Source organism: Lithobates pipiens, unplaced genomic scaffold (genome assembly GCF_037356315.1).
Source record: "Lithobates pipiens isolate NorthernLeopardFrog02 unplaced genomic scaffold, aLitPip1_a1.2 Scaffold_35, whole genome shotgun sequence".
In the NCBI taxonomy this organism is placed as follows: domain Eukaryota; kingdom Metazoa; phylum Chordata; class Amphibia; order Anura; family Ranidae; genus Lithobates; species Lithobates pipiens.
This window is the reverse complement of record NW_027507811.1, coordinates 16493116-16520858: the sequence shown is the minus strand read 5'-3', so window position 1 is coordinate 16520858 and position 27743 is coordinate 16493116. Positions and strand designations below refer to the sequence as shown.

At 44.6% G+C, this 27743-nt stretch overlaps 2 protein-coding genes across 2 annotated transcripts in view; both read right to left on the bottom strand.

Moving 5' to 3' along the window:
* Nucleotides 1-27743, bottom strand: part of LOC143955519 (uncharacterized) — a 346177-nt gene that overhangs the window by 123773 nt on the left and 194661 nt on the right. The window lies entirely within an intron of this gene.
* Nucleotides 1692-19629, bottom strand: LOC143955784 (uncharacterized). Its single transcript, XM_077465907.1, has 7 exons — nucleotides 19570-19629; nucleotides 17063-17182; nucleotides 16362-16514; nucleotides 9277-9418; nucleotides 8926-9023; nucleotides 8701-8830; nucleotides 1692-4340 (listed from the first exon to the last, which is right to left on the bottom strand). Exons 2-7 carry the CDS (start codon nucleotides 17165-17167, stop codon nucleotides 3559-3561), a joined length of 1410 nt encoding a protein of 469 aa, XP_077322033.1. The 5' UTR covers nucleotides 17168-17182; nucleotides 19570-19629; the 3' UTR covers nucleotides 1692-3558.

Sequence of the window (27743 nt, the reverse complement as noted above, 5' to 3'; positions counted from 1 at the left end):
TCCTCAGTGACTCTTGTGCACACCTGCATCTTTGGTGACTCTTGTGTCCTCAGTGACTTCTTTGCGTACCGGTGTCTTCAGTGACTCCTGTGTCCTTAGTGACTCCTTTGCATACCGGTGTCCTCAGTGACCCCTGTGTCCTCAATGACTCCTTTGCGTATCGGTGTCCTCAGTGACTCTTGTGCACACCTGCATCTTTGGTGACTCTTGTGTCCTCAGTGACTCTTGTGGGCACGTGTCTCCAGGGATTCCTGTGTCTTCAGTGACTCCTGTGTTTCCAGTGACCCCTATGTTCTGTGACTCCTCTGCATACCAGTGTCTTCAGTGACCCCTGTGTCCTCAGTGACTCCTCTGTGCGCCGGTGTCTCCAGTGACCCGTGTCCTCAGTGAACCCTGTGTCCCTACTGACTCCTGTGCACACTTGTGTCTCCCGTGACTCCTGTGTCCTCAGGGACTCCTTTGCGTACCAGTGTCCTTAGTGACTCCTTTGCATACCGGTGTCCTCAGTGACCCCTGTGTCCTTAGGGACTCCTGTGTTTCCAGTGATCCCTATGTTCTGTGACTTCTCTGTATACCAGTGTCTTCAGTGACTCCTGTGTCCTCAGTGACTCCTGCGTGCACCGGTGTCTCCAGTGACCCGTGTCCTCAGTGAACCCTGTGTCCCTACTGACTCCTGTGCACACTTGTGTCTCCCGTGACCCCTGTGTCTTCAGTGACTCCTGTGTGCATCTGTGTTTCCAGTGACCCCTGTGTCCTCAGTGACTCCTCTGCGTACCGGTGTTTCCAGTGACCCGTGTCCTTAGTGACTCCTGTGGGCACCTGTGTCTCCAGTGACCCTTGTGTCCTCAGTGACTCCTGTGGGCACCTGTGTCTCCAGCGACCCTTGTGTCCTCAGTGACTCCTGTGGTCACCTGTGTCTCCAGTGACCTCTGTGTCCTCAGTGACTCCTGTGGGCACCTGTTTCTCCAGTGACCTCTGTGTCCTCAGTGACTGCTGTGGGCACCTGTGCCTCCAGTGACCCTTGTGTCCTCAGTGACTCCTGTGGGCACCTGTGTCTCCCGGGATCCCTGTGTCTTCAGTGACTCCTGTGTGCATCTGTGTTTTCAGTGACCCCCTATGTCCTCAGTGACGCCTCTGCATACCGGTGTCTCCAGTGACCCCTGTGTCCTTATCGACTCCTATGGGCACCAGTGTCTCCAATGACCCCTGTGTCCTCAGTGACTCCTGTGGGCACCTGTGTCCTTAGTGACTCCTGCGGGCACCTGTGTCCCCAGTGAGCTCTGTGTCTTCAGTGACTCCTGTGTCCTTAGTGACTCCTGTGGGCACCTGTGTCTCCAGTGAGCTCTGTGTCTTCAGTGACTGCTGTGGGCACCTGTGACCCTTAATAAACCCTTTCACTTTTAAGATTCCAGTGATACCCTTTTCGCTCCTGTGTGTCCAGTGACCCTTGTGAGCTCATGTGTCTTCTAATGAACCTTGTGACTCCTATATCTCCACTGACCTCTGTGCGCTACTGTGACCCCAGAGCATCCTTTAACTCTCAGAGAATTCTGTTTCACCCAGCGACTCCAATGTGCCCTACACACCTCCATGACACGTGTGTCTCTATACCGCTTCGAGTACGCACCTGTAATCTCCTTAACTTTCTTTAAGTGGACACAAACTCTTGTGATTATGACAGAGACTTAAAATTGAGCGTAGTATTTTATTTTTTGCCTGAGAAGAACTTTACAGAACAATACACCTTTGTTCATATCAGCTCATTATAGAAAAAAAAAAAACATGTTGTCACCTGTGTCAGGCATTCGTTCTACAGATGGGACAACGTATAAAATCCCACTATACAGTGTCTTGAAAAAGTATTCATACCCCTTGGAATTTTCCACATTTTGTCATGTTGCAACCAAAAACGTAAATGTATTTTATTGGAATTTTATGTGATGGACCAACACAAAGTGGCTCATAATTGTGAAGTGGGAGGAAAACGATAAATGGTTTTCAACATTTTTTACAAATAAATATGTGAAAAATGTGGGGGGTACATTTGTATGGCGCCCCCCGGAGTCAATACTTTTTAGAACCGCCTTTATCTGCAAATACAGCTGCAAGTCTTTTTGGGGATGTCTCTACCAGCTTTGCACATCTAGAGAGGGACATTTCTGCCCATTCTTCATTGCAAAATATCTCAAGCTCTGTCAGATTGGATGGAGAGCGTCTGTGATCAGCAATTTTCAAGTCTTGCCACAGATTCTCAATGGGATTTAGGTCTGGACTATGACTGGGCCGCTCTAACACATGAATATGCTTTGATGTAAACCATTCCATTGTATCTCTGTCTGGATGTTTCGGGTCGTTGTCCTGCTGGAAGGTGAACCTCCATCCCGGTCTCAAGTCTTTTGCAGACTCTAACAGGTTTTCTTCTAAGATTGTCCTGTATTTGGCTCCATTCATCTTCCCATCAACTCTGACCAGCTTTCCTGTCACTGCTGAAGAAAAGCATCTCCACCACATGATGCCGCCACCACCATGTTTCACAGTGGGGATGGTGTGTTCAGGGTGATGTGAAGTGTTAGTTTTCCGTCACACATAGCGTTTTGCTTTTAGGCCAAAAAGTTCAATTTTGGTCTCATCTGACCAGATCACCTTCTTCCACATGTTTGCTGTGTCCCCCACATGGCTTCTCACAAACTACAAACAGGACTTCTTATGACTTTCTTTCACCAATGTCTTTCTTCTTGCCACTCTTCCATAAAGGGCAGATTTGTGGAGAGACGACTAATAGTTGTCCTGTGGACAGATTCTCCCCCCTGAGCTGTGGATCTCTGCAGCTCCTCCAGAGTTACCATGGGCCTCTTGGCTGCTTCTCTGAAGAAAGCTCTCCTTGCCCGGCCGGTCAGTTTAGGTGGACGGCCATGTCTTGGTGGGTTTGCAGTTGTGCCATACTCTTTCCATTTTTGGATGATGGATTGAACAGTGCTTTCTGAGATGTTCAAAGCTTAGGATGTTTTTTTTATAACCTAACCCTGCTTTAAACTTCTCCCCAATTGACCCCTGACCTGTCTGGTGTGTTCCTTGGCCTTCATGATGCGGTTTGTTCACTAAGGCTCTCCAACAAACCTCTGAGGACTTCACAGAACAGCTGTATTTATACTGAGATTACATTACAAACGGGTGGACTCTATTTACCAATTAGGTGACTTTTGAAGGCAATTGGTTCCACTAGATTTTAATTAGGGGTATCAAAGTAAAGGGGGCTGAATACAAATGCCCCTCCACACTTTTCACATATTTATTTGTAAAAAAAATGTTGGAAACCATTTATCATTTTCCTTCCACTTCAAAATTATGTGCCGCTTTGTGTTGGTTTACCACATAAAATCCCGATAAAAATACATTAACGTTTTTGGTTGTAACATGACAAAATGTGGAAAATTTCAAGGGGTATGAATACTTTTTCAAGGCACTCTACGTTGGTAAAAGGCAGCAGTGGACATGGAAAGTTTTTGATGTCCCGTCAAGTGATGTCCAGTGCAAACCATTTCCACCAAGGATGCCTTCTCAGTGAATCTTCTGGTGTTTGCGAAGATCTGATTTCTGAGAGAAGCATTTCCCGCACTCTGAACACGGAAAAGGTCTCTCTCCCTTGTGAATTCTCTGGTGTCTAAGAAGGCTTCCCTTTTGATTAAAACTACTCCCGCACTCTGTGCAGGAAAAAGGACGCTCGCCCGTGTGAATTATCTGGTGTCTAATAAGGAGTCTTAGCTCGGTAAAACGTTTCCCGCACTCGGGACATGAATAAAGGTGCTCGCCCGTGTGAATTCTCAGGTGTCTATTAAAGTCTCCTTTCTGAATAAAAGATTTCCCGCACTCTGGACAGCAAAAAGGGTGTTCCCCCGTGTGAATTTTCTGGTGCCTAAAAAGGTCCCCTTTGCCAATGAAACCTTTCCCGCACTCTGGGCACTGATAAGGGCGCTCACTTGTGTGAGTCTTCCGATGTCTAAGAAGATATTGTTTCCTAGTGAAGCTTTTCCCGCATTCTGGACAGGAAAAAGGACGCTCGCCCGTGTGGTTTCTTTGGTGTACAACAAGGCTTTCTTTTTTAATAAAACATTTCCCGCACTCTAAACATGAGAAAAGAGCATTGTCCGTGTGAATTCTCTGTTGTCCGGAGAAGTCTTTTTTCAAAGTAAAACATTTCTCGTCCTCTGAACTTAGAAAAGAAAGCTTGTTCGTGTTCGTTTTTAGGTCTGCAGCAGGAGATGACCTAGGAGAGTAATTGTTTTCAGAACCCAGGGATGCCTTATGTCCGTCCACGGTATGCCGGACTCCACCTCTACCTGCTGAAGAAAAACATTTTAATAATATTAAAAGCATTTTCTTTTTTTTTTACAGTTGATTTTCTATGTGAAGTACAACCTTTCCAGCTCATTTGATCAATGGGTTGGTTGGCATAGGTACGTTGACGATGTTCTTGTAGACAGCAATGGGGACTTTCTAGTTTATTAATGAAAATGCTTGCTTTCTCCGTCACAGGTTATTGTTCACTGGGAAACCTAAAAGTGACAGTAAACCTTTTTTTTTTTTTGTTAACTACTTGACCTCTGGATAATTTACCCCACTTCATGTCCAGGCCTTTTTTGCTTTTTGGCACTGTGTTACTTTAATCACTTCAGCCCCAGAAGATTTGGCTGCTGAATGACTGGGCCATTATTATTTTTTTTTGCGATTCGGCAATGTGTCACTTTAACTGACAATTGCGCGGTCGTACGACGTTGCACCCAAAGAAAATTTACATATTTTTTCCCCCCACAAATAGAGCTTTCGTTTTGGGGGTATTTGATCATCTCTGCGTTTTTTTATTTTTTGCGTTATAAAAAAAAAGACCGACAATTTTGAAAAAAAAAAAAAAAAAAAAACACAACATTTTGTACTTCTTGCTATAATAAATATCCCCGTTTTTCTTTAAAAAAAAAAAAAGCTAATTTTTTCTCAGTTTAGGCCGATATCTATTCTTCTACATATTTTTGCTAAAAACAAAACAAAAAAACGAATCGCAATAAGCGTAAATTGATTGGTTTGTGCAAAAGTTAAATCATCTACAAAATAGTGAATAGATTTATAGAATTTTTATTATTATTTTTTTTTTTTACTAGTAATGGCGGCGATCTGTGTTTTTTTTTTTTATCGTGACTGCGACATTATGGGAGACAGATCGGACACTTTTGACACATTTTTGGGACTACTGGCATTTATACAGCGATCAGTGCTATAAAAATGCACTGATTACTGTAAAAAAAAATGTTGCCGGCAGGGAAGGGGTTAACACTAGGAGGCGATCAAGGGGTTAAGTGTGTTCCCTGTGTGTGTTTCTAACTGTAGGGGGGGGGGGACTGACCTAGAGGAAATGACAGATCGTGGTTCCTAGCTATTAGGAACTCACGATATGTCACTTCGAACAGAACAGGGATTTGTGTGTTTACACACACAAGTCCATATTCTGCCTTTCGTGCTTGCGATCGCTTGTGGCCGGCGGTCATGGCGACCATCTGGCACAGGCGACCGTCGGGCACGAGCATCGGCACCCCCCCTGCAGTGCAGCGGTACATGCCTATTTTTATCACACCCTTGTGAGTGTATCTTAAAGTGGAGGGCCACCCTGAAAAAAAAAAATACATTAAAAATTAGAAAAAAAAAAATCAGAAAAAAAAAAAATGAAATTTTTTTTTTAACTTACCAGAAATGCCTGTTGCTAGGCACCTCGTACTAATCTGCCTCTTCTCTCCTCCGTGCGGCGTCTTCTGGGTAATGGGTCGCGCTGTGTTCTGGGAACTGTGCGTCCCAGAACACAGCGAGCCCCATTCACAAAGCGATGCGCGACTCGCGCATGCGCAGTAGGAAACGGGCAGTGAAGCCACAAGGCTCCACTGCCCGTTTCCCTTAGCCAAAATGGCGGCGCAGGGACCCGAGAGCCGAGGGACGGGTCAGCCTCGGGCGGCCGACATCGCGGGCGCCCTGGACAGGTAAGTGTGCTTATTAAAAGTCAGCAGCTACAGTGTTTGCAGCTGCTGACTTTTCATTTTTTTTTTTTTTTTTTTTAAACCGGCCCTCCATTTTAAATTCTTCTATTTTATTAAAATACGTTTGCATACTGCACTTACAGGGCGCTGTTCTTTTGACTTTTTCAGCGGGCGCTTGCGCGCCTGCTATCCCGATCCCACGAGCCGACTTATAGCTACGGCGATTCGCGGGATCGCGCCGACCTGCCGCAGTATAATGACGGAGGCTGGTCGGCAAGCGGTTAACTGATAATTGCGCGGTCATGCAACGCTGCACCCAAATGAAATTGATGTCCTTTTATTTCCCCCCACAAATTAGAGCTTGATGGTGGCGGTTTTTATTTTTTTGCGCTATAAACAAAAAAATAACCAAAAGTTTAAAAAGCAAAAAAAATAACTAACTATATATTTCACTTTCTGCTAGAAAACATCCCCAAAAAAACCTTTTAAAATTCGTATATTTCTTCGTAAGTTTAGGCCAGTATGTATTCAGCTATATATTTTTGGTAAAAAAAAAAAACAATCCCTTGATTGGCTTACACAAAAGTTATAGCGTCTACAAACTATGGTGTGTATATTGGAATTTTTTATTATTTTATTATACTAGTAATGGCGGCGATCAGCGACTTATAGCAGGACGGCAATAGTATGGTGGGCAATTTGACACTTTGTGGGGAGCAGTGACACTAATACCGTCATCAGTGCTAAAAATATGCACTGCCACTGTTCTAATGACACTGGCCATGAAGGAGTTAAACATCTAGAGTGCTCAACGGGCTAAATGTGCGCCTAGCCAGTGTTTATGAGTACTATGTGAGGTGGTTTCAGCATATCCCCCCTGAAAGGATAGAGCTCTGCATTGTTTAAATTGACAGAGCTCTGCTCTGACTTCCTCTTCACCAATCAGCGGGTGCCAGCGGTAATCCATTAGCCAGCACCCGCTGATCGGCTTGTGATGTGCCTAATCACAGCACAGTCGGCGCGCGTAAGTCCCCTACCTGGAAGAGCAGAATCACGTGTGTATATTATATATATATGTGTGTGATTCTGCGCAGCAGTCCCGCACTGTAGTTTTACTTGCGGTTGGCAAGTGGTAAATAATATCAAAAGCATTCTTTTTTTGCAGTTGATTTCCTATATGAAGGAGGACCTTTCCACCTCATTAGATAAACAAATGAGTTGGTGGGGTAGATACGTTGACGATGTTCTTGTAGACAGCAATGGGGGCTTTCCCACCTTATTACAGTTAAAGTATGTTCTAACGATGGATGAAAAGGCTTGCTTCCTCTGTCACAGGTTAGTGTTCACTAGGAAAATGAAAAGTAATTGTAAACCTTTTTTTTCCTTAAATAAGAAACACGTCATACTTACCTGCTCTGTGCAATGGTTTTGCACACAGAATCTTCCTCTTCTGCGGTCCCCCAGTGGCGTTCCTGGCTCCTTCTTTTTGGCGAGTGCCCCTATAGGAACCTACTTCCTTTGGGGGCATTTGTGCAGGCTCAATCCTGAGCTCCGCTGCCTGTGTCTATAGGCGCAGACAGCATGGCTCAGCCCCATCCCCCACCAGAGGATTTAATTGACTGTGATTCTGTGGTGGTGCGCAAAAACAAAACACCTGTAAATAAACTACAAATGTGAAAAACACAGACAAAAAGTGCACTTAAAAAGGTGTTTCTCTAGTCCACACCCTAAAGAAGTAGGACTCTACCCTGGCTCCCAGGGGTGCAAGGCTCCTGACAGGGATGAGGCACACTTGTGGTCCACCTAGCCAAAAGGCCTGGTGGACCCCTCTCCTTAGCTGACCACCGAGTATTTGGTAAGGGGCTCTCCCGAAGAGAGACCTCGCAGTTCAGGGGAGGAAGGAACCTGATGGCCACACATCCTCCATCCTAGACTTCACTATTCCTCCGATGACACCAAAGATGAGGCATTATTCCTTCCACTGACACCAATAATGGGGCACTTTTCCTTCCGCTTATACTAACGATAGGGTACTATTCCTCTCACCGACACCAATGATGGGGCACTATTTCTTCCACTGACACCAATGATGAGACATCATTCTTTCTACCGATGCCAATAGTGGGGCAATTTTCCTTCCCCGACACAAAAGATGGGGCATAATTCCTCCCATGGACGCCAACGACGGGGCACTATTCCCCCCACAGACAATAAATCTGGGGCACTATTCCCTCCACTGATACCAATGATGGGGCATTATTCCTCCCACTGACAATGATGGGCCATTATTCCTCCTACTGACACCAATGATGGGGCGTTATTCCTCCCACTGACACCAATGATGGGGCACTATTTCTCCCACTACTACCGATGATAGGCCACTATTCCTCCTTATAGTGACCACAGGAGCTATTTAATATTTTTACACCCAGTGACTTCTAAGTCTGAGGCATTGTTTGCTCCTACAGATGCATTTTCTACCCCTGCTGGCTACAGTCCGACCCCCCTAAAGTCTGAAGGACATTAAACCCATCCTTTGTTTAGAAAGTTTGGAGACTCCTGCTCTAAAGGTCGGCTGATTCTCCATCAGTTTTCCATCAGTCTGCAAAACCAACCTCACACTTTCTGAAGTAAATGAAAAAGGCATCTACATTTAGTATGTATTATTGACCTATACTAATACCTAGAGAAGACTCCTGCTGTTCACTTGCCACCATCGTTCCAGCCTGCCCCACTGACTGCAGGTCACAACTCGCATACATCTCTGTTTCTTCCTCTTTAACCTCAACTTCTATATAAATTTGTCCTTCATCCTAAACCAACAGAAAGACAGAAAATAAAACCTTTTAAAGTTCAGAGGACCAATAAACCAAGACTACATTTAAGAATTGAATCTCTTATAGTCTACCTGATGATGGTGGGGGATGGTGTGACCTTCCTGTGTGGAATCCCGGGAATACAGAGGACGGGGACATCTCTCTGGTGGGTTCCCATTACTGGATCCATCTGTAGGAAACACACACACTGACTGAATACATTGTTTCTATGTGTTTATCAGATGATGGGGGATCTAGGTGGACGTTCCGTACTTCTCTCTCCTTTACGATAAAGTCTTCTCGGTGATGTGAGGGGCGGCCGATTCTCCATCATGACGTCCTTCTAAAGACTCCCACTTCTCCATCATCTTACCCGATTATGTTAATATCTACAAATTAATAATTCATGTACCAATTTTTTCTTTTTATTTAGTGGTCTTTACCTGAGCTGATATCTAGAGAAGGTTCTTCCAGTTTGGTTGACACCATCATCCTGACCTTATCTGTTGACTGCTTATAATCCATCACAGACGTCTCCTCGTCTTCCTCTTTAACCTCAACTTTCATATAGATCTGTTCTTCGTGCTAAATCAGTGGAAAAAAAAAAAATAATATCTTAAAAAATAATATCTTTAAAATGTGAGCACTGATATGATGAGACTGTAAGAGTATCGTTACATAGTTAGTCAGGTTGAAAAAAGACACAAGTCCATCCAGTTCAACCACAAAAAAAAATTATATATATATATATATACACATACATATATATATATATATATATATATACACACACACACACATATATATATTATATATATATATATATATACACACAAATATATATATATATATACACACATATTATATATATATATATATATATATATATATATATATATATATATAATATCATACCAGCCCATATACCCAATTCTATACCCACAGTTGATCCAGAGGAAGGCAAAAAACCCCAGCAGAGCATGATCCAATTTGCTAAAGCAGGGGAAAAAATTCCTTCCTGATCCCCCGAGAGGCAATCAGATTTTCCCCGGATCAACTTGACCTATAAATGTCAGTACCCAGTTATATTCTGTACACTTAGGAAATAATCCAGGCCTTTCTTAAAGCAATCCACTGAGCTGGCAGGAACCACCTCTGCAGGGAGTCTATTCCACATTTTCACAGCTCTTACTGTGAAGAAACCTTTCCGTATTTGGAGATGAAATCTCTTTTCCTCTAGACCTAAAGAGCGCCCCCTTGTGCCATACTGTCTGAAGCCACTCTTGTGTTCTACCCATCTACCTGATGGCAAGGGTTGCTTTGCTCTCCCTGTGTGGAATCCTTTCAATATAGAGAATGGGGCCCTCTGTCACAATTCCTGTTTTTCCTAATGGTCAAAACCAATTTGCGGTGGCGCTGTGTTCCTCTCCCGAGGTCGGGGGCCCTGGAAGTTGGAAACATTAAGGAATGTTCGGCGCTGTATGCGGATGATATGCTGCTGTTTTTAAAAGATCCAGGTAAGTTATCTTTCGTGCAGTCCTTGACACTTTGGATAAAAATGTTCAAGCCTTAAAGTTAATTGGGACAAATCCAATATTCTCCCACTGGATTCAGGTACAAGGGCCGCGGTGGACCCTGGACTACCACTACAGTAGGTCAGTCAGTTTACCTACAGTATTTGGGGGTTCGTATATATCTGCCAGGGTTGCGGACTATTTTCGGTCTGAATCTTCAGCCTCCGTTGGATCTCCTAAAGAGGAAAACAGATATGGAAGAATCTCCCCCGATCTGTGATGGGGCGTATGAACCTTCTAAAAATATTTTTTGTGTAACGTACCTATTTGGATTCCACGCTCTTTTTTTTCGTCGGGTACATGGCATCATTGGTTCTTTCATCTGGGGAAACTCTCCTTCCAGAACAGGCCCCACAGCACTTCAGGAGCCCTGGGGACAGGGAGGCCTGGCGCTCCCTGATTTTTTAAATATTTGTTTTTGCACAGAGGTGGCTTCTTGGGGATGATGTGGATTCTGCCACGATCTTAGAGGCAGCGGTTCCGGGTTCCTACGGGAGCCCGAGTCTCCTTCTGTACAGGCAGGGGCGGACTGACCATTGGGCCACTTGGGCACTGCCAGAGGGCCCCATGCCACTAGGGGGCCCCACCAGCCTCAGTAAAACCAGGGACAGTATGTAAAAAATTGTGTGTTTTTTTTACATCTGTCTCTGAAATGTCCCTTACCGACATCCCTTTTGGTCTGAAAATCCAGAGATTATAGCTGCCCCACCTCTCCAGTACCTTCTCAGCCAATAGAAACATGTCTGTGTATACTATGTGATTGTATACTGTGCGTGTGTGTGTTTGTGTATACTGTGTGGCCCCATAATCTCCTATTGCCCGGGGGCCCCATGAGTTGTCAGTCCGTCCCTGTGTACAGGGGCTCTGGGGCTCAGTTTCCATTGACGGGCGCAACGCGAGTCACTGTTAAGGCTTGGCACTGTGTTCAGAAATGACTGGTGCCTGCCTCTACTGCCACGTCACCGGTCTCGCCGTTGTGGAGGAACCCCCCTCGTTTTCCCCATCTGCTCACTATACCAGATCCGATCATATGGGTTTCCAAAAGGGATTAAAACTTTTCAGTGATGTCACCAGAGGAGGGCGAGCTGTTATGCCACGTACACACGATCGGAAATTCGGCCAGCAAAAGACCGATGGGAGCTTTTGGTCGAAAAAAAGCGACCATGTGTAGGCTCCATCGGACTTTTGCTGGCAGAATTCCAGCCAGCAAAAGATTGAGAGCATGTTCTCAATTTTTCGGTTGGAAAAAGCTTGTCCGTACGAACTCCGACGTGCAAAATTCCTACGCATGCTCGGAAACAATTCGACGCATGCTCGGAAGCATTGAACTTAATTTTCTCGGCTCGCGGTAGTGTTGCACGTCACCGTGCACTTGACAGTTGAAAGTTTAGCCAACTTTTGTGTGACCGTGTGTATGCAAGGCAAGCTTGAGCGGAATTCCATTGGAAAAACTATCCAAGATTTTTCCGATGGAAATTCCGCTCGTGTTTACGCGGCATTAGCCCTTGTACACACGGTCGGAGATTCCGACAACCAAATCCGTCCGAAACTGTTGTATACACATGGTCGGACGAAGTTGTCGGAAATTCCGAACGTTCATAACGTGATGACGTTATTTCTTTACGACGGGACTACGTTCAGGCTAGTAGCCAATAGCTTTGGTGTAGGAATTTAATCTGAGCATGCGTGGCACTTTGTCCGATCGGAATTCTCTACACATGATCGGAGTATGTCCGATCGGAGCATTTTGTCGGAAAATATGGTCCGACGGATATTCAGACGGAAACAGTCCGATGCAGACCACACACAGTCAGAATATCCGACAAAACGGTCCGATCGGAGACACATTCCGTCGGAATCTCCGATCGTGTGTACAAGGGCTTACAGTTTTCAGATCTGAAACAGAAATTTGAGCTTCCAAAACCCTATCTCTTTCACTACCTCCAATTGTGACACACTTTAGTATCTCAGTTTGGCTCCACTAAGCTGGAACTCAGGTCCTCAATTTTGGAGAATGTTCTATTGCAGGGGTCTCCAAAACTGTAGCCCGAGGGCCAGATGTTCCCCTTTGCTTGCCTTTATACGGCCCTTGGGGCACTATTCCTCCCACTGACACCAACAACGGGGCACTATTTTTTCCACCGATATCAATAATGGGATACTATTCCTTCTACTAATAGGGGCACTACTCCTACGCCTATTGACCACCAACCCCGAGGCCATATTTATTCTCATGCCGAGCCTGTAACATTTTCTGCCCCTGCTGGCCACAATCTGACCCTCCTAAAGTCTGAAGGACAATAAACTGGCCCTTTGTTTGAAAAGTTTGGAGACCCCTGTTCTATTGGATGACTCCATGAAAAAAAAAGTTGTCTGAATTATATCAAGAACTATTTCCTGTCTCACCCCCCTTCGGTGGCCAAGTGTAGGGTGCAGTGGGTGGAGGAAGTCCCCGGATCTGGGACGATATGTGGAGTGTTCCCTTCACACACTTAGTGTCTGCTAGAGATCGCTTAATTCAATAGAAATTCATGCACAGGATATATTACACCCCAGCAAAGGTCATCTAAAATCTACCCGGGTACGTCAGCAGAATGTTGGCATTGCTCACAGTCTCCAGCCAATTTTAGCCATGTTTTTAGGCACTGCCAGGTAGTCAAGGACTTCTGGTCTGCCATTGGGCGCTGTATATCAGAGATTACATCTGTGCCTGTGCCCTTGACGGTGGCAACATGTTTGCTTGGCTTGGTGGAGGACTTGGCACCTACTAGGGCCCAGCGTACCTTCCTTAGCTTGTTATTGTTTTATGTGTGCAAGGCACTGATCCTCTACTGGAAGAAACCCATGAAGCCTGCACTGTCATACTGCAAAGGGCTTGTGAATAGGGTGATTCCGTTCTATAAAGCAACATACCTGAGCAGGGGGCGTGCAAAGAAATTTGACAAAGTTTGGAAGATTTGGTTGGACATTTCTAAAGCCTTTCTTCTATAGATCGTTCTTTATATATAGATTATATGGGTTGCACTAATAGGGAGAAGGTTGTCTGAGGGGTGATGGATATATGGCTCTTTCCAATACAGTGTAGGCTCTTCCAATACAGAGAATGGGGACATGGTAGACTCTTCTGATACAGAGAATGGGGACATGGTAGACTCTTCTGATACAGAGAATGGGGACATGGTAGACTCTTCTGATACAGAGAATGAGGACATGGGAGACTCTTCCGATACAGAGAATGGGGACATGGTAGACACTTCCGATACAGAGAATGAGGACATGGTAGACTCTTCCGATACAGAGAATGAGGACATGGTAGACTCTTCCGATACAGAGAATGAGGACATGGTAGACTCTTCCGATACAGAGAATGAGGACATGGTAGACACTTCCGATACAGAGAATGAGGACATGGTAGACTCTTCCGATACAGAGAATGAGGACATGGTAGACTGTTTCAATACAGAGAATGTAAACATGGTAGACTGTTTCGATACAGAGAATGGGGACATGGTAGACTCTTTTGATACAGAGAATGGGGACATGGTAAACTCTTCCGATACAGAGAATGGGGACATGGTAGAATCTTCCGATACAGAGAATGGGGACATGGTAGACTCTTTTGATACAGAGAATGGGGACATGGTAAACTCTTCCGATACAGAGAATGGGGACATGGTAGAATTTTCCGATACAGAGAATGGGGACATGGTAGAATCTTCCGATACAGAGAATGGGGACATGGTAGACACTTCCGATACAGAGAATGAGGACATGGTAGACTCTTCCGATACAGAGAATGAGGACATGGTAGACTCTTCCGATACAGAGAATGGGGACATGGTAGAATCTTCCGATACAGAGAATGGGGACATGGTAGACACTTCCGATACAGAGAATGAGGACATGGTAGACTCTTCCGATACAGAGAATGAGGACATGGTAGACTCTTCCGATACAGAGAATGGGGACATGGTAGAATCTTCCGATACAGAGAATGGGGACATGGTAGACACTTCCGATACAGAGAATGAGGACATGGTAGACTCTTCCGATACAGAGAATGAGGACATGGTAGACTCTTCCGATACAGAGAATGAGGACATGGTAGACTCTTCCGATACAGAGAATGAGGACATGGTAGACTCTTCCGATACAGAGAATGAGGACATGGTAGACTCTTCCGATACAGAGAATGAGGACATGGTAGACTCTTCCGATACAGAGAATGAGGACATGGTAGACTCTTCCGATACAGAGAATGAGGACATGGTAGACTCTTCCGATACAGAGAATGAGGACATGGTAGACTCTTCCGATACAGAGAATGAGGACATGGTAGACTCTTCCGATACAGAGAATGAGGACATGGTAGACTCTTCTGATACAGAGAATGGGGACAGGGTAGACACTTCCGATACAGAGAATGGGGACATGGTAGACACTTCCGATACAGAGAATGGGGACATGGTAGAATCTTCCGATACAGAGAATGGGGACATGGTAGAATCTTCCGATACAGAGAATGGGGACATGGTAGAATCTTCCGATACAGAGAATGGGGACATGGTAGAATCTTCCGATACAGAGAATGGGGACATGGTAGAATCTTCCGATACAGAGAATGGGGACATGGTAGACTCTTCCGATACAGAGAATGAGGACATGGTAGACTCTTCCGATACAGAGAATGGGGACAGGGTAGACACTTCCGATACAGAGAATGGGGACATGGTAGACACTTCCGATACAGAGAATGGGGACATGGTAGACTTTTTCGATACAGAGAATGGGGACATGGTAGAATCTTCCGATACAGAGAATGGGGACATGGTAGAATCTTCCGATACAGAGAATGGGGACATGGTAGAATCTTCCGATACAGAGAATGGGGACATGGTAGAATCTTCCGATACAGAGAATGGGGACATGGTAGAATCTTCCGATACAGAGAATGGGGACATGGTAGAATCTTCTGATACAGAGAATGGGGACATGGTAGAATCTTCCGATACAGAGAATGGGGACATGGTAGAATCTTCCGATACAGAGAATGGGGACATGATAGACTTCCGATACAGAGAATGGGGACATGATAGACTTCCGATACAGAGAATGGGGACATGGTAGACTCTTCCGATACAGAGAAAGAGGACATGGTAGACTGTTTCAATACAGAGAATGTAAACATGGTAGACTGTTTCGATACAGAGAATGGGGACATGGTAGACTCTTTTGATACAGAGAATGGGGACATGGTAAACTCTTCCGATACAGAGAATGGGGACATGGTAGAATCTTCCGATACAGAGAATAGGGACATGGTAGACTCTTTTGATACAGAGAATGGGGATATGGTAAGCTCTTCCGATACAGAGAATGGGGACATGGTAGAATTTTCCGATACAGAGAATGTGGACATGGTAGAATCTTCCGATACAGAGAATGGGGACATGGTAGACTTTTTCGATACAGAGAATGGGGACATGGTAGACTCTTCCGATACAGAGAATGGGGACATGGTAGACTCTTTCGATACAGAGAATGGGGACATGGTAGACTCTTTCGATACAGAGAATGGGGACATGGTAGAATCTTCCGATACAGAGAATGGGGACATGGTAGATTCTTTCGATACAGAGAATGGGGACATGGTAGACTCTTTCGATACAGAGAATGGGGACATGGTAGAAACTTCCGATACAGAGAATGGGGACATGGTAGAATCTTCCAATACAGAGAATGGGGACATGGTAGACTCTTTTGATACAGAGAATGGGGACATGGTAGACTCTTTTGATACAGAGAATGGGGACATGGTAGACTCTTCCGATACATAGGATTCTGGTTGAGTCTTTACTTGACTCCATTTATAGAAAGGGCAGGTTTTCAAGGTGTGGCAAGTTTAGGAAGCTGGGGGAGGGCACATTTTTTTCAAAATCAAAAGGTGCATTTACCTGAGGCGTACAAACCCTCGCCTCCCCCATCAGCAGCTCAGTGATCTTGTTGATGATTTCTAGAATTTTCCTTTTGTCCCTCTGGGGTGTCCAGGAGTGAAGGATGCTGGGTGGAAGTCGCTCATTAGATGTCTTCTTCACCAAATCATAATCCTATTAAAACAGAAACGAAAGATGATTGCTGCCTACACTGCTAGAATTCTGTTCACTTCTTCACTGGGGTGTGTTTAAAGAGTGATGTCATGTGACCTCCCAGAATCCTCCTCACCTCCCCGGTCAGGTCTGTGTTTTATTAATAGAGATAAGAGTGATGTCATGTGACCTCCCAGAATCCCCCTCACCTCTCCGGTCAGGTCTGTGTTTTATTAATAGAGATAAGTATGGTGTCATGTGACCTCCCAGAATCCTCCTCTCCGGTCAGGTCCGTGTTTTATTAATAGAGATAAGAGTGATGTCATGTAACCTCCCAGAATCCTCCTCACCTCTCCGGTCAGGTCTGTGTTTTATTAATAGAGATAAGTATGGTGTCATGTGACCTCCCAGAATCCTCCTCACCTCTCCGGTCAGGTCTGTGTTTTATTAATAGAGATCAGAGTGATGTCATGTGACCTCCCAGAATCCTCCTCACCTCTCCGGTCAGGTCTGTGTTTTATTAATAGAGATCAGAGTGATGTCATGTGACCTCCCAGAATCCTCCTCACCTCTCCGGTCAGCAGGTAGATGATCTCCAGGGTGAGGTTTAGGATCTTCTCAGTCATGTGACTCCGCTTCTTGTCCATCCTCACGGATGAGGTCATGTGATCCATATAGGGCTTTATGTTCTATGGATGGATATTAGTTGAGCATTATCCGGTCTTATATTCTAGACTGCTTCTTATACATTGTTAATTAAATATTCCCTTATGTCACTTTAAAAATGTATTTCAATGGGCAGGGGAGTTGTAGGGGACTTTTTGTGACGCCCTGCCAGCACAGCGCCCCAGTGTGAAAGCACAAGTGATTGCAGCTGCGGTTTTTTTTTTTCAGGTGCTTTACAGGCGCTAATTTTAGCACTAAAGCGCCTGAAAAACGCCTCCAGTGTGAAAGGGGTCTCAAGAAACGACACTTGTCTACAATGTAAAGTAGTGAGTGTACAGCTTGTATAACAGTGTAAATTTGCCGTCCCCTCAAAATAACTTAACACACAGCCAATAATGTCTAAACCGCTGGCAACAAAAGTGAGTACACCCCTACGTGAAAATGTCCAAATTGGGCCCAAAGTGTCAATATTTTGTGGGGCCGCCATTATTTTCCAGCACTGCCTTAACCCTCTTGGGTAAGGATGAGCTCCGGCGTGTTCGCACAGCCCATGTGCAGAGCCTGCCAGGAAGTCGGCACTGTGCTGCGCTAATCACAGGCAGTGAGACATTTCCCGATCTCTGCAGCCGCACATCGGGACAATGTCTCACTGCCTGTGATTAGCGCAGCGCTGTGTTGACTTCCTGGCGGCCTCTGCGCGTGGGGTGTCCGGATACGCCGGAGCTCATCCCTACTCTTGGGCATGGAGGTCACCAGAGCTTCACAGGTCGCCACTGGAGTCCTCTTCCCCTCCTCCATGATGACATCACGGAGCTGGTGGACGTTGGAGACCTTGCGCTCCTCCACCTTTCATTTGAGGATGCCCCACAGATGCTCAATAGGGTTTAGGTCTGGAGATATGCTTGGCCAGTCCATCACCTTTACCCTCAGCTTCATTAGCAAGGCAGTGGTCATCTTCGAAGTGTGTTTGGGGTCGTTATGTTGAAATACTGCCCGGCGGCCCGGTCTCTGAAGGGAGGGGATCATGCTCTGCTTCAGTATGTCACAGTACATGTTGGCATTCATGGTTCCCTCAATGATCTGTAGCTCCCCAGTGCTGGCAGCACTCATGCAGCCCCAGACCATGACACTCCCACCACCATGCTTGACTTTAGGCAAGGCACACTTGTCTTTGTCCTCCTCACCTGGTTGCCCCCACACACGCTTGTCACCATCTGACACCAAATAAGTTTATCTTGGTCTCATCAGACCACAGGACAAGGTTCCAGTAATCCATGTCCTTAGTCTGCTTGTCTTCAGCAAACTGTTTGCGGACTTTCTTGTGCATCATCTTTAGAAGAGGCTTCCTTCTGGGACAACAGCCATGCAGACCAACTTGATGCAGTGTGCGGCGTATGGTCTGAGCACTGACAGGCTGACCCCCCTACCCCTACAACCTCTGCAGAAATGTTGGCAGCACTCATATGTCTATTTCCCAAAGACAACCTCTGGATATGACGCTGAGCACGTGACCTCAACTTCTTTGGCCGACCATGGCGAGGCCTGTTCTGAGTGGAACCTGTCCTGTTAAACCGCTGTATGGTCTTGGCCACCGTGCTGCAGCTCAGTTTCAGGGTCTTGGCAATCTTCTTCTACCCTAATCCAGGGATATGCAATTAGCGGACCTCCAGCTGTTGCAAAACTACAACTCTCATGAGGCATAGCAAGACTCTGACAGCCACAAGCATGACACCCAGAGGCAGAGGCATGATGGGACTTGTAGTTTTGCAACAGCTGGAGGTCCGCTAATTGCATATCTCTGCCCTAGGCCATCTTTATGTAGAGCAACAATTCTTTTTTTCAGATCCTCAGAGAGTTCTTTGCCATGAGGTGCCATGTTGAACTTCCAGTGACCAGTATGAGAGAGTGAGAGCGATAACACCAAATATAACACACCTGCTCCCCATTCACACCTGAGACCTTGTAACACTAACGAGTCACATGACACCAGGGAGGGAAAATGGCTAAATTCATCCCAATTTGGACATTTTCACTTAGGGGTTTACTAACTTTTGTTGCCAGCGGTTTAGAGATTAATGGCTGTGTGTTGAGTTATTTTGAGGGGACGGCAAATTTACACTGTTTTACAAGCTGTACACTCACTACTTTACATTGTAGAAAAGTGTCATTTCTTCAGTGTTGTCACATGAAAAGAGAGAAGAAAATATTTACAAAAATGTGAGGGGTGTACTCACTTATGTGAGATACTGTATATGTATAATAATAATAATAGTGTGTGACTGTGGGGGGACATTAGAGTGTAAGCTCCTCTGGTACAGAGACTGATGTGACCGGTTCAGCGATCTCTGTACAGCACTGCGGTATATGTCAGAGCTATAGAAAGTCATACTACATAATAATATCTTATTACCTCCTCTGCTGCCAGTCTCAGCAATGTCTCCTCTCTACTTCCTCCCGACTCACCTCTCACTTCCTGTTTCTACATTACATCACTTCCTGTCAGTAGAGATCTCCTCTGAGTGCGTTCCATTTGGTCTAAGATTATCACCTAGAGGAGAATAAAGGAACTGCATGCCAAGGTTTTATGCAAATGGTCTTCCGAGGTTTGTGTCCTCTGAGTACGTTCCATTTGGTCTAAGATTATCTCCTAGAGGAGAATAAAGGAACTGCATGCCAAGGTTTTATGCAAATGGTCTTCCGAGGTTTGTGTTGGAAGACATCCATCACACGGAGGACCACCATCACATTCCAGATGGGTGCATCTCTCTGTCGTCCGTTAAAAAAAAATAAAAAAAAATGAGAGAGCCGGGTGCCTTTTTCCCAGATGTGCTGCCTCCGTTAGCGTATTACATGGCAGCACTTGCCTTCCCATAGCAAATCTTTCAGTTAGCTCTCAACAGAAGTTCCCTTTACCATCAAACAAATCTATACACACACCCTACCTGTACCTGAAAGCATTGCTTCCACGTTATCTGTCACCATCATCTTGCGTTATATACTGTTAGGTGTGACCTCAACAAGTCACCTATTTGTCAGGTTATGTTACCGTTTCCCAATTGTTAGTTAGAGTTCTTATCCAAGCAAAGAGACACAGAGATATTATTCAGTATTTCTGCTCAGAAGTCCGTCGTTAACTCTGACTGTCTCTGACTGACTGTGGCTCTGAGGCTTCTTTATTACATCTTTTATAGACAGAAAAGGGCAAACATCAGCAAATGTAAAAAAAACAACATTTTCAAAGTAAAGACAATTCTCCGGGTGTTATCAGCTGATAAGACAATCTTCTGGGCGTAGACTGCTTTTTAGGGCTGATGCGGCCTCTTCTTGATGAGTACGTGACAATAGATGACGAATCCTTATTTTACAGAGAAGGATAGAAAAATACAAGTATTTAGTAAGACATAAGGTCAACCATTTTGTTTTGACATATACCTTAATCCTTACATTTCCCCCTTTGACATCACCCCTCCCTCTTGCCCTGGGTCCACCTGAACAAGTTCTAGTCAGCCTATATCCAGAGTACTCTCCCTGACCGCGAGTTGTCAGAGGGGTATACACCCATCCCCCTGGACAGTACCAACATCTAAAATTCAGGAAGAGTGGCTTTTCTGACAGATGGGTGATGTCAAGGATCTAAATCTACCTATCTTCACAAAAGTTCCATCTTTTCCGCATCATTTACCTTGGCTTTCTTGCAAAAGCACATAAACAACTTAAAGCATGCATAAAAGAAAAATACGAATAAGAGCACCACTATAATCGTCATTGCTGCCTTCTTAACCCAAGAGAATAACCCTGAGAAACTAAAAGTTCCACCAAACGGATCCCAGTCGCGACCAATATTTCGGGCCTTCTCTTGTAAATTCTTTACTTCCGTACGGTGTTGTGCAATGATGTCATAATAGTCAGGTACCTCAATGCTGGTGTTATGTATCCAAGTACAGCACTCATAGTCCTCAGTAGTTTCACAGAGTCCTGTCAGTGCTGCACTCATACTTTCAATTGCTAATTCATGTAATTCTAATTGTTGTCTGATGGCTCTGGTCTCCAGATTTAACTTAGTAATGTCATCAGAGTTTTTCTCCAAAACATCATTAATAATTCCTGTATAGTTATTTAGTCGTTTCATTAAGTCTATACCCCATCCTGTCCAGGACGGGAACCAAGCCCATGCCATGTCCTTCTTCAGGAATATTTCTCTTTTACTACGATACCTGAGGGGATATCTAGGATGCATGCTAGCTTCTAATAGGTGATCACCTCGTTCATCACCTACTACTCCCATTACTGGTACTAAACTTGCGAGGTAGCACCATCCCTGAGCTCTTCTAGGTATCCAAGTATAACATTTATCCTCACAACAGATGTATATATTGTTTCCTAGAGCTACTGATCTTGAACTGATATCATTTCTATAACGAGAGGTGTATCCATAGAGGGATAAGTTGGATACTAACCACCTGGTGTTGTTGTCTGAAATTACTGGGATAGAAGCTTCCATTTAATACGACAATGGACAAATTAAACTTGCTGTCTTGGCATTCTCCATTTCCTCCCGTTGTGTTCCCTAAGTTGAAACACCAATCAGGGAAAAAGGCGAGACCATTTGACTTAAACATTACTGTCTCATTGGTATTTGTTCTAATTATGTTAATGCTACTGTTAGCAAGATCAGTATAGTTTATAGGAACTGCCATCAGTGGTATACTTGCTGTGCTGGGGTGTAATTTGCTACAAATCCAACATTTCTCATATCCTGACTTCTGGGCATAAGCATATTTAAACTTCAGTAATAACATTTTTTTAGAAAATCCTTCATCCTTGTATATTTTATTCTGTGAGGTAACCAAACTATTAGCCAGAATTACTGAAACAATAAAAAGATACATGTTGTCATTTGCCAACTGGCTCCTTTTTACAATGAGAAGCGTGGATCCAGGTAGGTTTCCCTTCCAATTTCACTGAGGTTGCTGTAATCAATAGCACCTGGAAAGGACCTTCAAACCTTGGTTCCAGTGTCTTTCTGGTATGTTTCTTTACATACACATAGTCTCCTGGTTGTAGATCGTGAGTACCTGTGACAGAATTAGGGTCTGGAAGAGAAGAATACACACTCTTGTGGATTTTAGTCAGACGTTGTTGCAACTGTATTACATACGTAGTTAAACTATCACATTGTAATTGCATACTTTGAGGAAAATATAAACCTAATCTAGGTGCACTTCCAAACAGTATTTCATATGGGGATAACCCTGTTTTTCCTGTTGGGGTGTACCTAATAGAGAACAAAGCTAAGGGTAGGCACTCAGGCCATGGTTTATTTAACTCTTGCATAGCTTTTTGTATTTTCAGCTTGATTGTACCATTTACTCTTTCTACTGATCCTGAACTCTGTGGGTGGTAAGGAGTATGAAAACTTTGTTGAACCCCTAACATTGCCATCACATTTTGCATTATTTCTCCCGTGAAATGTGTCCCCCTATCTGATTCTATTGTTTCTGGGAGACCAAACCTAGGTATCAGCTCAGTAATCAGTTTCTTGGCGGTGGCTTTTGCCGTAGCTGATTTCACAGGATAACTTTCGGACCAGCCTGAAAATAGGCAGATGCACACGAGAACAAATTCAAAGGGGCCGCTCTTAGGCATTTGTATGTAGTCAATCTGCAGTCTCTGAAAGGGATATTGGGCCCGGACCTGATGTTTACGTGGGGTTTTCACTCTCTGTCCTGGGTTATTAATCAGACAGATTTGGCATGCAGCACAGTAGTTCCTTGCAGTACTACTGAATCCAGGGGCTAGCCATCCTTGGCTTACAATCCTATACATAGAATTGGAGCTGACATGAGTGGGTAAGTGAACAGCCGCTGCCATTGCGGGGTATAGAGAAGCGGGTAGACATATTTTGTCTCCTTCTCTCCATACATTGTCAAGGCCTGGTGCAGCTCCCTCCTTAACCCAACGGTCCTTCTCAATAGCCCCTGCTTGTTCCTGTAGTTCGATTAGCTGCTGCCATGTGGTTTCGGGCATACTCACCTGTACCGTGGCTAAGGTCTCAGGGCTTACTTCCCCTAGAGCTGCCTTCTTTGCAGTTAAATCTGCAAATGCGTTTCCTTTTGCCTCAGTTGTTTTTGCGCTCGTGTGTGCCGCTATCTTCATGATGGCTACTCTTATAACCTTTTGAAGATTGTTCAGGACTCTTTTGATTCCTTCACCATGTTTAACAGGTGTGCCTGCTGCTGTAAGGTAACCTCTAGCTTTCCATATGTGGCCATAATCATGTGCCACACCGTAGGCGTATGCGGAATCAGTGTAAATGTTCCCTTCTTGTCCCTCTAAGTGTTCTAGGGCTTTCTCTAGAGCGGTTAGTTCCGCTTCTTGTGCCGACATGTGTACTGGTAGTGACTTTGCCTCAATTACCTGTGTGTCCGTTACCACAGCATAACCTGTGTGATATTTACCTTTGTCATCGGCAAATCTACTACCATCTATGTACAGTGTGTGTTCTGCATTTGTAATGGGTATGTCTGTGACATGTGGGAACCCCGTGGTTTCTTGTTCCATAAGTTGGAAACAATCGTGTTCATCAGATGTTATGTCCTGAAACGAAAGTGTGTCAGAATCCTGAGTATCTTGTGCTGTATCTACACCATTATCATCATTACTCCCCCCTGTCAAATCTGTCTGTAATGGTAAAAGCTGTGCTAAGTTAAAAGAAGTGCATCGCTGAAAGGTAACATTGGGAGGTAGGAGCAAAGTGCATTGTAGACGCAGCTGCCTTGCCATTGATATGTGTTTTGGTTGGACCTGTGACAAGATGGCGTGTATGTCATGTGTGGTATGTACCACTACAGGATTGTCTAAGACAATTTCTGAGGATTTGTCAATGATAATTGACACTGCTGCAACTGCTCGTACACAGGACGGTGATCCTCTAGAGACAGGATCGAGGGCCGCCGAGAAGTATGCTACCGGCCTTTGTTTGATGTGTTGTTGTGTCAACACCCCTGTTGCGTGTCCCGTGATTTCAGCAATGTACAAATGAAATGTTTTGGTATAATCAGGGATCCCGATCGCAGGTGCCGAAATTAGTAACCTTTTTAAGGTGCTAAAAGATTCATGACCTGCTTCTGTGAGTACATAGGGTACTATTTTCAAGCAATCATATAATGGCTGCATCAGAGAACTGGCATGTGGTATCCATTGTCTACAATATGATACCATTCCCAGAAACATACGAAGTTGCTTAAAGTTGCGTGGGATATTCATTTGTCTTATGGCCTGGACTCGGTCTTCAGTGAGGTGTCGAGTACCCTGGGATATACAGTGGCCCAAAAAGACAACCTTTTTCTGACATACCTGTAACTTAGTTCTATTCACCTTGCACCCTTTTTCAGCCAGGAATTGTAACAATGAGAGAGTGGCTTTTAAACAAGTATCGTTATCCGGACAACATAACAATAGGTTATCTACATATTGCAACAATACACAAGTGTCAGGCGGTAGCCATTCTCCCTATTTTTACCTTTTTAAGGTTTAGTCAGTGGGGCATCGGACAAAAGACCGTCATAACCACTTATGGGTATGGTGTCACGGGACGTCATGTGTGGAGGGACTACTGAATCAGACAACAGACTGTGTGACGCTCCTGTGTCAACCAAACAAGGAATATGTTTACCTTCCACCTTCATCAACATGTGGAGCATTTTGTTCTCTGATTCAGCTAGGACTGGGGCAAGTCATGCGGTCGGATCGTCCCTATCATTGGTACGCCTCTGTCTGTAGTCCCTCGTGTCTCTGTCCGTGTTTCCTTCCTGTTCGTCTTTTATCCTTTTCCTACAGTCTCTTTTTATATGTCCCACCTTGTTGCAGTAATAACAGGTAAGAGGTTTACGGGAGGAATTCCCTCCTTCATTGACCCGGGCAACAGTGTTAACTCCCGGTGTCCTTCTGGGTTTAGTTTCTGCTAAATCAGCCTCTATGCCTTGTGCTTTCTGCAACAATGTTCCTCTGTCCCGTATGGCTCTCCATTCGGGAGTACATGCCTTCAGTTTGTCACCTATTTGGGGTACTAGTCCTTCCATAAACTGTCGATTGAAAGCCCTAATGGTGACGGGTAAGGCTAAATCTAGACCTTCGTCAGCCATCATGCTTTCCATGTTGAGGTAAAATTCTGTAACAGTCTGACCTGGGGCCTGTTTTATGGGCGCTGTCGAACCCCTTTCCTGCTGTTTCCCTTGGCAAAATTCTCGTAACTGAGCAATAAACAGGGGTCTAGAGTCTATATGACGGGGATGTATTCCTGGTGGATCTGTGGTAGGATCCCCTTGTGGTCTATGTGGAGCAATTTCATTCATAAATTGATTAAACATCGTTAGTGTCATTTTATGTCTACACAAATCTTCCCCATCTTGCCAAGTTGCTTCATGTGTGTCTAGTAATTGTGTCACGAATCTACAGAATGCGGCAGGTTTTGCTACGGGATCAGGAGCATTCTGTATTAATGCCATAAGAGTGTCAGCCGACCAAGGTGTCCATGTCCTCAGAACGACTTGTCGGGTCACTGTAGGTGGCTGTCCTGCTTGACCCGCATTTGGATTATTTACTTGTATTACCCTAGTCCGACTATGGACTGGAGCTACGGGCTCTGGTCTTTGAGCGCCGCAATGTACACATTCCTGTGCCCAGTCTGGGTTCTGGATACCGCATACTCGGCATACCCATCCTCTTCCTCTTAAGGAAGGATAAAGTTTTGGTCTTTCATTACCTGGTGTGGTAGTGTTATAAGGAGGTGGAGTATCTCCCGTATTTACCCTATCGCCGGGAGCAGAAGGAAGACTTTTGTGTCGGACCTTCATATCCCATCCACCCTTTTCCTGACAATACTCCCATCCCTCCTCTTCAGCCCTGTTGGAAACCTTAATTAAACATTGTATTTGTGATACCCATCTGTTCTGCAATATCTCTCCCTGTCTGTCTTTCTTTATTTCTTCCCAACCTTCTACACTTAATCCATTTTCTCCATCCATCCCCAATTTCTTGAGAACCCTATTTGTGCCCTGTGCCTTATCCTTCCCATACAACATTGTAATTATGTCTTTAACAGCATAACATTTCTGAGATTCCTCCTGGGGTTTACCATGTGTCTGGCCCATTTTGACAGTCCTGCCTAGGTGGCGTTTGGATCACTTACTAAGTGTCTCGTTGCCTTCTCCTCCTAGGGTGCCAAAATACTAAAAACCCCTCCTAGATGAGATTTCTGAAATCGAATTACCTTATATGCTAGCCAACTGACAAATATTATGACCAGACTGACAGCTACAACATATACAAGCATTCCCTTTTGGTGGCCAAACACATATGACTAGATCTCCGGGACTTTGTGGAGACCTTATTTCCGTCCCATTACCATGGAATCTCTCAGCATTCGTTTCTTATTCCTGCTTTATTGAGGCAGTCAGGACTTATACTTTTAACCCGTTTTTAGGCTCATGAATCAAAAAGCGTATATCAAACTTAAGTGTCGGACCCCCAAAGTACTCTTACGAGTTAAGGGCGCATTCCGTTACCCATTGGGATGATATATGTTTCAATTCACACCATACAAACAGAGCTTATCTCAGTCACAACAGACAGATGACAAGTAGACAGACAAGAAACAACGGTAACATAAGCCAAAATATTAAGTTCAAGACCCGCTTACTACAGAGGTTGGTGTTTACCTGAAGAACAATTCAGACAGATCAGGTGGGCACAAATCTAAGAAGCACAGAGTTTATAAGAAAATAAAGCTTTTCTTACCTGCGCAGGATTTGTCTGTGGTTCTTGATGTGCCCGACCATTTTGTTCCGTCCTTATGTTCGTTCGCCTCTTGTAGTTTCTTCAGCGAGTCCCTATTCGCGGCGCCAGAAATGTTAGGTGTGACCTCAACAAGTCACCTATTTGTCAGGTTATGTTACCGTTTCCCAATTGTTAGTTAGAGTTCTTATCCAAGCAAAGAGACACGGAGATATTATTCAGTATTTCTGCTCAGAAGTCCGTCGTTAACTCTGACTGTCTCTGACTGACTGTGGCTCTGAGGCTTCTTTATTACATCTTTTATAGACAGAAAAGGGCAAACATCAGCAAATGTAAAAAAAACAACATTTTCAAAGTAAAGACAATTCTCCGGGTGTTATCAGCTGATAAGACAATCTTCTGGGCGTAGACTGCTTTTTAGGGCTGATGCGGCCTCTTCTTGATGAGTACGTGACAATAGATGACGAATCCTTATTTTACAGAGAAGGATAGAAAAATACAAGTATTTAGTAAGACATAAGGTCAACCATTTTGTTTTGACATATACCTTAATCCTTACAATACAATGAGCTGCATGGCGACCAAATCAAAATGCTGCTTCCCAGTCTTTTGTTGGTTGGCTACAACCCGAAAAAAATGTCTGTTGGGATTTCTCTAATGCCGCGTACACACGACCGGACTTTTCCACAGCAAAGGTCCGACGAAACGAATCCGGCGGACAATTCGATCGTGTGTGGGCTCCATCGGACCTTTGCTGTCCGAAAATCTGACTGACTTTTGAAATAGAAC